Genomic DNA, 11,553 nt, shown 5'->3' on the forward strand with positions numbered 1-11,553 from the left:
GCTCCCACTGATCAGCGGGAGAAAACAAGCCAGCGGAGCTTCCTAAGGCATCTTTACCGCACCGGTCACCTCGGCCTGTTGTCTGGGATCCTCGCCGCCTGACTTCCCCCTAAATGCACACTTTGTTAAACCCGCTCCAGAATCCACGTGGATTTAATTAGATTTAATCTGTGAAAAAGGGTCAGCAAAATGTAAGAGAATACTCGATGTTTGTATACACACTTTTATTCAGTATTATGCATTCAATATATTTATAAATTTAAAGAGATGTCACAGCTGCCACATTGAAAACATAAAACCATCTATTGTATAATTATAAAGGTCAGATTATTGTAGATTCATATAAAGCTATGGCTGCTTAGTGAAAGTCAATAACATTATATTTAGACTTTACAACCAAGATACATTTTTTTTCCTAGTATTTACTGTCAATTTCTACAATTTGCCCTCAACAGTTTCATTTTTTTTTCTTATGATTTTGACCTGAACTTTATCCCTGACCACAAACCGGCACTGTTCACTCGCTGCAGTGCCGATTGGCCTTGTTGCCGGACATCTGCAGGGACTTGATCTGTTTTAAGAGTTTTAAAACCAGATTACAGTAATGCTGCGGGTACTTGATCTGTTGACAGGCGTCCTAAAAGAAGAGGAGAGCTGCACTGGCGTGTGCGTGGCATACTTGCACGTTCGAGATGTCACGAAGACACATTCACTACTTTAACCAATAAACCGACGAGCTCTTATCACACGGCGTGAAATCTGAAGGTTGAATAAAGGTCAACCCGTTGGCTTGTAACGCATTCGACGGTCGGCTCAAATGAGTTGACGTGCGTTTGTGTGTTCTGCCATGTCTATGGCAACATTCAAATGTAGGCACCAAAACAATACATTATGCTCGAACTGTGTTCACTTATTGAGACAAAAACAAAAGTCCTTAGTTGTGTTTAAAAAGCTAAAATGTCCTTATAGGATGGGACAATTCTGACCACAAAAATTGTAAAGCACGTCCAACATGTCGGGCTCCTGAATCCTTCTGCTCATAACGCCTTGACCTTTCTCCGGCTGCACCACCACGACCTCGCCATCGGGTGGAGGCTCCATCAGCGGGTGCACCTTGTTAGCCTTCATCTTGAACTCTGTGACGCCAACACCGGGCTGCGAGTCGTTCCTCTCGTCCCGCGACCTGGTGTCCGCGGGGCCGTCCCCACCGGCGCTGCTCTTGCCAACTGTGTTCAGGTCATCCTGATGTGAATCCGAGTCGCTCATATGGGGCAAAGAAAAGTAGGTGCACTTCCTGGAAAGTAACGACATCTTGTCTTCCTGTTCAGACTTGGAGCTGAGAAGGGAATACGGGGAGCTCTCCTCTGTGCCCTCGCACGTTGCCTCGCCTCGAACGTTTGTGGAGGTTTTGTTTATTCCCACCGGGTCTGACGCTGACTTTCTGATCACGTCGTTTTCTCTAAGGAACCGTTTTTCATGATCAAGAGAGACTCTGTCTTCGGGCCCGACTCGTGCATTAAAAGCGACGCAGCGTGTCGCTTCGCTCGGGTTGTCCGCGGCGTTAGTGGAATTGAAGTAAGACAACTCGGACATCGCTTTGGACCGGGACGTTTGGAAGGGAAAGAGAATGCTTGAATGTTCTTTCTTTTTCTGTTTTGGCGCCGATGGCGGCCTTTCACTGGCTTCCTCGTCAGGTTTCGCATCTTTCCTGCCGTAAAGACTTTCAATCGTTCTTCTCACGAAGCCTTTGGTGATGGATTTCCGCGCTGAATCGTCTTCGCTGCTAGACAGCTCACTGGAAGTCTGAGACTGGTACCCGCCACTGGCGGAGGTCTCTGTTCTGGTATCGAATGTGTTCGAGCTTGGGAAACATCTGGGCTGGGTATCTGTGGCACTCTTTGCCAGGAACATGTCCCGAATGAATCTGACCGTGTTGCCTTCAGGCTCCGATGTTATAACACCACTGGAGTCGTAGCTGAACGATAACGACGACTGAGGAGCTGATCGGGTGGCGGGAGCCGACTGAGATGTGGGCGATTCGGAGGGCGAGTCCTCCGCGTCCGGCTCACGCGGCGCATCTCTTTGTGAGAAACGTCTGATCGCTGAACCCTCTGTTGTCTTCTGGGCGTCGGCAACTTGTTTTTCCAGAAGAATCACTCTCTCTGCGATGGTTTGGGATATTATCTTCCCAGTTTGATGCTTGAGCTTTTCTACAACCTTTTCACATTTGGTATCTTGAGACTGTGCAGGAGCTTCTTGATATTCTGTGCAGCTCTCTTCTGTATACGTGTCCATGTCGGCATGTTCTTCCTCTGAACTGGACTCTTTGTCGTCGGAGCTTGAGTTGTTGATTGGTTTGTCTGTAACGGTTGGTTGCTCCATCTCTGCGTGTTCCTCACAGCTGCTGTGGTCATTCCCACTGTTGTCATCTGCATTAAATCCATAAGTCAAACTGCTTTCGTCTTTTTTGGTATATGAAGACTGGTTTTCTCTGAAATGGCTTGGATCCCCTCCTAAAGTATCACAAGTGTATGTTTCATCAGCACGATGGACCTTTTCCTCTGAGCTGACCTCCTCTTCTATCAAAGTCTTTAATCCTCTATATTTTCTTGTTTCTTTTCCGGGATCCGGAAGATTATGACGGTGTTCTTCCTCCTCTTTCTCATTGTCGGACACATTTTCCTCAATAATAACCTTTAGTGTCTTACACTCCACCTCTTGCTCTTCCTCTGAAGATGGATCATCAACATCTGAGTCACATGTGCTTCCGTCAACACTCACGTTGGACCCCATACAGGCCGCTTGACATTCAACCTCTGGTTGCTCTTCCTCTGACGAAGACTTCCTGTGACTATCTTGGCGTAATATGCTTTCCTTCCCTCTTCCATTCACTTCTGAGTAGTAATTTGATTTCGGTTGCTCGTCCTCTTTCTCCTCAGAGTGACTGTCATTGTTGGGCGGGCGTCCACCTCCTCTGCTCTCCTGTTGTACCTCCTCACATTCACCTTCTGGCTCCTCTTCTGAACCATGTTGCTCACCTGCTTCTGAGCTCGATGCACTTAGCTTACAAAGCACCTCCTGCTCTAAATCTTTTGTGGCACTTGACGTGTGCTGCCCTCTCTCGTCTGAAACTGACTCTACATCCCGGGTAAGCTCATTGTCAGAGACGCTCTCCTCGCTGTCTATCTGCAGCTGATGACCTTCCATGTCTTGCTCCTCTACCTCAGAGGAACCACTGTCTTGTTCAAGACTTTTCTTACTCCTGACTGATCTATTTCTTTTAGTCCTTTCAGGGTTGGATTTATCTCTGTTATCTTTTGCAAAGAACCCTGTACTGTAAAGCTCTGGTTCTTCAGGTGTCTGTTTATCAGAAGTTTCAGCTGGTGGACGTTGGTACCCACCAATCGGCTCATACAGGCAGTCCTCGTCTTCAGTGTCTTTAGTTATACGACCCGTGCTGGATTGTTTTGGCTGCTTAATATCTGTGAATTCTTTATCGTTCTCCTCTTGAGAAACATCCCTGACATTAACAGCATCTTCTGTGGAGAAAGGTGATCCCTTGGCGTTACTGTTATCTTTTGGTTCCAAGCCGTCTCTGTTACTTTTGTCTTTTGAAAAAGAGGTCAACGCCTCCTTGAGCCTCTCGGGTATGTCAAGATTATCCACAATCTCATCAATGACATTTTCGTCGATGCCACGGTCTTTTTCAGGGCCGGCCTCGGTCGCGACTTCTTGCTCTGAATTATTTGATGTTGAGCTACGACTCTTGGGTTGGTCGCCGAGATTCTGAAAGCCCTTCCAACTTTGCAGCAGCTGTTTTGAAGCTGACTGCTGTAAATTGGACAAACTAGCTTTTAACTGGTGGGAATCCTCAATACTGGCGATTCTTCTGAGAGAATCGATCATTTTCAAAGCTTCGACACAGCTAACACCGTCTGCATTCAGCTCATTCATATTTACGTCGGCCAGGCCTTCTTTTAGGGTCATGACGGACAAGAAAGCGAGGAGAGCTTTAGATGAGGAGCCAAACGTTGAGGTCACATGAGAGGAGAAGTCCGGCAGGCTGTTGGACCTTTCCAGACGTTTGTTTTGTGTGATTTGTCGAATTGATTTTATTGAGTAGCAAATCTTCTCAAGCACTGCTTTCATTTTGGGCCGATTTGCGATGTGTAATGGCTGTGGGGTTCTTTGTGTTCTGGATTTCTCGAGGTCATCCGTCATCCTGCTGTCATCACTCTGCTCAGCATCCAGTGGCATGAGAGGGTTACCAGCAGGTGTTTTTTCCAGTTTATCTGTTGAGTTTATGGACTGAGGTGTTTGGTGACGCCTCCGTTGGGATGGCGTTTTGCTTTGTGTCTTATGTGTTGGCTCTGATGCATTGTCCGAGGACACGTTTCTTGAGAGCAGCCTTCCACTCGACTTGTGTTGTGACGCAATGTCCAGAGACTGAGAATATGGAGACGGTCTTTTTTGCAGTGTAGGTCTGTTAAGCTTTCTCTCAGTGGAGGGGCTCACGTTTGGTGTTGCATGTCTTCGTAATCCAACACCTGCAGGGTGCTTATGTAATGATGATACTTTAGGAGAGTTATGGGGAAGTTCAGAAGGGAATTTCTTGGTTTGGGATTTTCTCTCTGGAGATGGACTGCTCATAACTTTGCCATTCTTCACCGAGGGTTTAGTCGACAACGCTTCTTTTTGACTATAACATGTGGTTTCATCGTTTTTTATCTCTTGAAGTGGAAGATCACTTGGTGTTGGAGCCTCAATTGATGAAATACTGTGTGATGACATTCTCTCTTCAGATGTTAAACTCGGGGGAGATGCAGAAGTACAACATGACAGACGACTTGTCAAATCTGAGATGCTGTTTGATTGCCGTGCCTCTTCGCGTCGGCTTTCACTGGGCGGTTGTGTCCCAGTTGAACAGATGCCGCTTGGCAGCACATTGCCACCGACTGTGTTGATGGGAGCAGATGATGTGCTTGTCTCGGAAGGGGCATCACTACATGACGTATATTTATCCAGACAAGCCTTTCTGAGAGACATTTTCCTGTCAAGAGATTTATTACTGACCAGCGGGGTCCTTTTAATGGATGGAGTTCTTGGTAATGGCGCTGCGCTCTGCGTGGACGTGTCGGTGTGAATTGATGTTGTCATTTCCAGTGTGTGGTCGGCCTTGTCAGCTTTGGTACTGATGGTTAATGGCTGTTTATCTGATGTTTGACTGCTCACTGACACTGAGGATGCATCCGTCATGGAATATCCTGTGTTTGGTATATCTGTATTTTCAACAGGTGGTGGTGGTGGTGGTAGGTCCATTGGAAATGAATCTAGAGAGGTTTCTTTTTTAAATAAGATTTTCATGTGACTTGATTTTTTTTCCATTTCACTGCCTGCTGAAATTTCTGTTGAGCTCTCAGAACAGAAGAGAGGTTTAATCGTGTCTGTGTTCGTGTGAGCTGAATTGCCGTCGCTCTTTGTGTTTGTCGTGGTTGTACGACTGTCGAATACTTGTTGATTGACCACGGCTCTCCCCATTGGTCGACTTGATGATTTGTTTTCTAAGGACCGGATTCTTTGTTTGACAGAAGCTCCGAGCTCATCCTGAGGCAGCGGGCCGACTTTGAGAGGGCGTACTCCCGATGTGTCCTCCAAACACTTTGCCTCATCTGCCACGAGCATCAAACCTTTCTTCTTGTCAGACTCCACACACCTGCCGCTCTCTGTTTGTACAAGAGTTAGTACATCTATGTTTCTACTTTCCTCGTTCGGGTAGGCTGAGGGGTTGAGACGGGCTTTCTCCAGCCAGTTTCCCACATATTCATTAGTGACAGCGCTGGAGGAGTTAAAAGCAGGCAGTGACATGCTTTCGCTGACATCATAGGACTCCTTTTCTTTCTTTTTCTCCTGCTGCTCTGATGTCTGCCGTGTTAGTATTCCCTGTGGTTGGCTTACTTCATTGGGAGCAACACTCAGGCTGCATTCTTCAAAAGAAACTATCTCACTTGTGGTTTCTTTCAATGCTGATGGCACGTTTGAGTCTTTGATAATACATTTTATCGTGTCATCTGACTGTCGCGAGCTCCCTGTTGTAACACCCCTGTCTCCATTTTGTGCTAGTCCCTTGCTTAGCTTCATCATGCTTTTTGCTGATTTTGATTTATTCCTAGAACTCTTCTTCATGAACCCAGCACTGGAGATAGTTTTCACTTTTTCTACACGTTTGTTGATCACATTGGGTTTTGAGGGTACCCCCTTGTCTTTGTTGACCTCTCTTTGTTGGGGCTTGGATTTGCCGTTAGCTTGAAATGCAGCCGTCCTCAGTGCAGACGAGGTCAAATCACATGTTTCTGACGTGCTCTCGGTCCTCCAGATCCTGATCGACTCGGAGGCTGTCGATGGTCTCCAAGGCTGGGGTTCAAACTCAGTATCGGAGGAGAGCTGTCCAGTTTCCGACGTAGCCGGCCTGCCAAAAGGAATCCCAAATGCAGGCACACCCTCTGAACAAAGGTTAGCGAAGAAATGACCCTGTTCATATACGTGTAAGACAGTTTCAGAGACCTTCTCTCTACTGGATTCAATCCGTCGGATCTCAGTCCTCCCTGCTGATTTGAACGGGGATACGTTCACGCCGTCCATGTTGTCGGCGTCCACAGAGCCATGTCTTGTAGGTTTGGGCACTGGTCTGCTGCACGTCTGTTTGACCATGCAGTACTGCTCTGTCACGGCTCCATTCTCCGTCTGCTCTCTGTAGGCGTAAGAACCAACCACACCTTCCTGGATCCCCTCCACCGTCACTGATTGGATGCTCTCTGCAGAGGCTTTCTTTGTTCTAATTGGCTCGTGCCCCGGTGAAGGAGCGCTCCTGGGAGGCCCCATGTTGGTCTGTACTTTGCTAGCATCCTCTTCATCGATACTCCCACTGAAAACTCCGCTGCCCAGCGACGGTGGATCCTCGTCATTGTTATCCTGAGTTTTGTCCTTGTTGATGTTGATGGAGGCGGCAGGACTCTCTAAATCCAGTGAGGTTGATTTCAGGGAGCTGATCTCCTGCTCCGACACAGGCTCCGGCAAACAGGTCACATGAAGCTGATTGGCTACACTCGAGCGTGCCAGAGTGGTCGTCCAATGAATGGTTTCCTCTTCCTTAATTGTCAGCCGCACCTTCATCTCCACCGTCATGCTACCGTCTTGGTTCACTCGAAAGGACTTCTCAATGTCGTCTTCCGTGGGCAGGAGGCGGTCCTGCTCTTCAGCTCCGACGCCCAGGCAGCTGTCTGGCGTTTCTGCTACAGACTCCAGTATGTGACCTGACTCCAACACGACACTGGGACGGTCGCATGAATTGTCCGCGATGGAGTTGTGAATCCGGTTCACGATGTACCTCTCCGATGACAAGGAGAAATTTCTTGACTTTGGAGTGTATGATTGAGACTTTTTTTTACCTTTTCAGTCAGGAACAAAAGGTTCATGTGAAAAGAAATGAAGTAGAAATGTCCAAAGATTTCAGGCAAGGATTGAAGAGATGTAGGCAGGCGGTTCGAAGAGTAATCCAAAAGAATCACGGAATGAGAAGAAAGGGAAGAAAGAAAAGTTAGAAAGAGAGTACAGCTATTCACAGCTCATGAAGAACATTAGCTGGCAGCCACATAGGCATCGTATGTAGGTCATCCACGGTATTATCATACATCATATCATCGCCTCAGCACTATCCCAATCTTCATCCCATAAGGGCAGGTAGATTACTACAGACACTGTACGTGTCAATCAGTTTGAATACATCAACTCAACAAATCATAATGATTACAAAGAGATCCAACAAAAAAACAACTAAATTGTACGTAAACTTACGTTTTGAAGCCTTTCGTCTCCTGTGACCCAATCGTTTGGGAGGCACCGTGGTTTCGGCTGGTGGTTTCTGTTCATTGTAGTTTGCATGTCTGAATGGCTCCCTGCCGACAGCCACTACTGTCCCTGAACACAGCATCAAGCCTGGAAGGCCATCCACCTGCAGTGAACAGACACACATGTCACTCTACTGGCATTTCATCATGTTAGCGCTTGATAGAATAGAAAAACCTTAAATCTAAATATATTAGGGAGTGATGTAATTACAAATGACATGCATGTATATTAGCTCTTCCTTAATGTGTTATTTGTTAAATTGCACCGTGCAACACTAGCTCTGCATTTCGAATGGCTCCTTGACCCAAAGCCTTCCACAGCGGTATCCCAGAATGCATTTCAAAGTATTAGGGTGAGTTGTTTGATGAGATTACCCCTTTCTCTCCTCATGTGACATCTATTTACAGGCCAGGTTCAAGCCAGTCTTCTACGCGGCAACACTGATGCTTCCAACACCTGAAACGTATCTTTACGTTGTCTTTGAACACATTTCAGGGGATTGCGCGTCATATCTTGAATGACTCGATGATCATGTTTTTCCTCTACGTCAAATATACTCTTCAGATGTAAAAAGATGATGTAATAATATGATTCTGTGGTCAGAATGAGGCTGTACTTGAGTCTTTTAGATTTCCTAAATAAATGAGTAATTATGTTTGTTCGTATGTACAGCAGACTTTCTTGGTATTAAAATTGAAGGTTTAGTGAATATGAAAGTGTAGGGTGGAGAACACTCACACGTCTGCCATCAGCTGTGTGTAATCTCCTCACATGGAACTGCATCAGCTCTGAAATATATTCCAGGATGGACTCAAAGGTGGTTGTAGTCCTCTTGTGAAGCACCACAGAGTGTTCTACAGTGGGGTCGCCATTGCGGAAAACCAGCAGCGTCTTTGGCGTGCGCACAAGCATCGACTCTTCCTTGTGGAAGTTCCTGCCGGGGAAAAACCTGGCCTGCTGTACGGTCCGACGGCGGGAACTAACGGGCCTGGCGTGGTACCACGGCGCCAGCTTCCTCCTGGCCACAGCCAGGTCGATGGGTTTTACTTTACGAGTGTCCGAGCAGATGTAGGATTTTCCATCCTCCAGTTCATCCAAAGTGTGGACCGCGTGAATCCCCCTGGGAGTGGTGATGTTCCTCACCCCGAACGCAAGGGGAACCTTTTTAGAGAGACTGTCCAGAAGTGTGTCAAATGTCTTAAAGGTGCGATTGTTGATGACCATGCGCAGGCCGTTGAACTGAGGATCTCCACTTTTGTAGAAGCAGACCCTCTTCGATAAGATGGGGTCGATGAGGCTCGGGTGGCGAGTGGTGCCATAGGTGTGCACACTCCCAAATGACTGCTCGGGGAGGACCCTCCGAAACCCTCTCATTCATCATCGCTGATTGGCTGGAAGGAGAGAATAAGAGAAGTATTGGGTATACACATCAGGGTACTTTCTACTTCCCAGTTCAGATTTTGTTGGCCGAGAGTACAATAAATGGTGATTAATGATGTTTATGAAAAGCTTCCTCCACAGAATCAGTGGTGAGGAACCCCAAAAGGTTTCTCAAGTTGCTTCTTCACGTAAAATATTTCAAATTTTTATAAAAAGTAATAATCTTCACATATATTGGTTGTCAGATTTGTATGAATACATAAATAAATAAATAGGTATTAAATAGTCTATTTGCTCTGAGTGATGCAGTCAAAAACAATCGTGACGAGAGTAAAACGTGGTTTGGTTTATGGTGAAATGTCCATGGAGACATTCAAGAGTCAACTTCTTCAATCGGGTCAGCACAGAAACACAACACCGTGACAGCTTACGGGGCTCATGAGGTGTAAACAGCTAAATGACATTTTGTAAACATATGTTGTTTACTTTGTTGAACTGGGCCATCAGGTAAATGACTTCTGGGAAACTTGTCATGTGACTGACATCTTCAATTATTTGATTTCCTGGGTTTTAACAACACAATCAAGCATTTAACAAGTGATAAAGAAATGATTCTTTCCAGTATTTATTTTGTCATAATTATCAAGGTATACAATTAATCCTATATCACATTTCAATATTATGCTTTTATTATGGAAAATGTATATGAAATAATAATAAGAAATGTCCTGAACTATGTACATCTGCAACCTATGTTATATTTAATATAAAAAAGATATATCAAAACCCTTCAAATCAATCAATTAAAACGTTTTCAATATTAAATTGCTTATTTATTGTACATGTCACATGAATTAGTGATCATTTATATATATATATATATATGTATAAATGATCACTTATGTTTCACTAAAACTTTTTAAAATGGTGTTAAAATGATTCAATAATTCAATATTAAATTGCATATTTATTGGACATGTCACATGAAAAAATAAGTGATCATTTATATATATATGTATACAGGACTGTCTCAGAAAATTAGAATATTGTGATGAAGTTCTTTATTTTCTGTAATGCAATTCAAAAAACAAAAATGTCATGCAACTGAAATATTGCAAGCCTTTTATTCTTTTAATATTGCTGATTATGGCTTACAGCTTAAGAAAACTCAAATATCCTATCTCTAAATATTAGAATATCATGAAAAAGTATACTAGTAGGGTATTAAACAAATCACTTGAATTGTCTAATTAACTCGAAACACCTGCAAGGGTTTCCTGAGCCTTGACAAACACTCAGCTGTTATAAATCTTTTTTTTAACTTGGTCTGAGGAAATATTAAAATTTTATGAGATAGGATTTTAGAGTTTTCTTAAGCTGTAAGCCATAATCAGCTATATTAAAAGAATAAAAGGCTTGCAATATTTCAGTTGATTTGTAATGAATCCAGAATGCATGACATTTTTGTTTTTTTAATTGCATTACAGAAAATAAAGAACTTTATCACAATATTCTAATTTTCTGAGACAGTCCTGTATATATATATATATATATATATGTATATATATATGTATATATATATATGTATAAATGATCACTTATGTTTAACTAAAACTTTAAAAAATGGTGTGAAAAAAAATTCAATAGACATAAGATCCTTTTTTGGGATATTCAGGAGGAAGATCTGCAGTTATTGTGACTACAATGATCAAATACAAAAACAGGATTGGGTTAGGATTTCATGACCATAGCAATTTCTACTGCCGCAAGTATAGCACATAAATACAGATTATAACTCGAGGCTGTAAACACGCAAATAAATAAACAATAAGTGCACTCACCTACGCCGGCATCATTACATTCCTATCTGTTTTCAAAGGATTCATCAAATGTTATTCTGTGCTCTACATGTTGACGGCTGTTGAGCTAAGTGCACAGCAACAGTTTATTTCTGGAGACACCATCCTGGTTAATTTGCTTAATCTTTGCACAACGTTAATCTCCACTGCAAGTGCATTGCTTGGAAATCCTCTTGGGAAAGGTGTGGGCCACAGATGTACATAGAGCTGTCATAGCAGGACGATGAGGTGGACATTCAGTCTATGTTTTATAACTGAAATAATCCAGAAAATGATGTGTTGTCAATGGGGCTTTTTTCAAAATGAATTCCCCTACTTAATTCTTACAAAGTGATACAAGTGAAATTAAAACAAAAGAAGTTTAAGAGTTATCGAACAAGTTACATAACAGTGTAAAAAAGCATATTTT

The 11,553-nt window shown here is 43.8% G+C and overlaps 1 protein-coding gene across 1 annotated transcript; it reads right to left on the reverse strand.

Moving 5' to 3' along the window:
• Window positions 1–207: 207 nt before the first annotated feature.
• Window positions 208–11,205, reverse strand: LOC130206138 (oxygen-regulated protein 1-like). The gene is made up of 4 exons (XM_056433939.1): window positions 11,127–11,205; window positions 8,644–9,296; window positions 7,852–8,008; window positions 208–7,445 (listed from the first exon to the last, which is right to left on the reverse strand). Exons 2-4 carry the CDS (start codon window positions 9,277–9,279, stop codon window positions 964–966), a joined length of 7,275 nt encoding a protein of 2,424 aa, XP_056289914.1. The 5' UTR covers window positions 9,280–9,296; window positions 11,127–11,205; the 3' UTR covers window positions 208–963.
• Between the last annotated feature and the right edge of the window lie 348 nt (window positions 11,206–11,553).

This window comes from Pseudoliparis swirei, chromosome 16 (genome assembly GCF_029220125.1).
Source record: "Pseudoliparis swirei isolate HS2019 ecotype Mariana Trench chromosome 16, NWPU_hadal_v1, whole genome shotgun sequence".
Classification (NCBI taxonomy): domain Eukaryota; kingdom Metazoa; phylum Chordata; class Actinopteri; order Perciformes; family Liparidae; genus Pseudoliparis; species Pseudoliparis swirei.

What these genes read in the sequence shown, in the direction of transcription:
- LOC130206138 (XM_056433939.1), bottom strand. Translation starts at nt 9,279, where the DNA reads ATGAGAGGGTTTCGGAGGGTCCTCCCCGAGCAGTCATTTGGGAGTGTG. An exon ending in ACACAGCTGATGGCAGACGT is followed by an intron (nt 8,009 to 8,643) that starts GTGAGTGTTCTC and finishes TGTTCACTGCAG; the next exon opens with GTGGATGGCCTTCCAGGCTT. An exon ending in GAGACGAAAGGCTTCAAAAC is followed by an intron (nt 7,446 to 7,851) that starts GTAAGTTTACGT and finishes CTGACTGAAAAG; the next exon opens with GTAAAAAAAAGTCTCAATCA.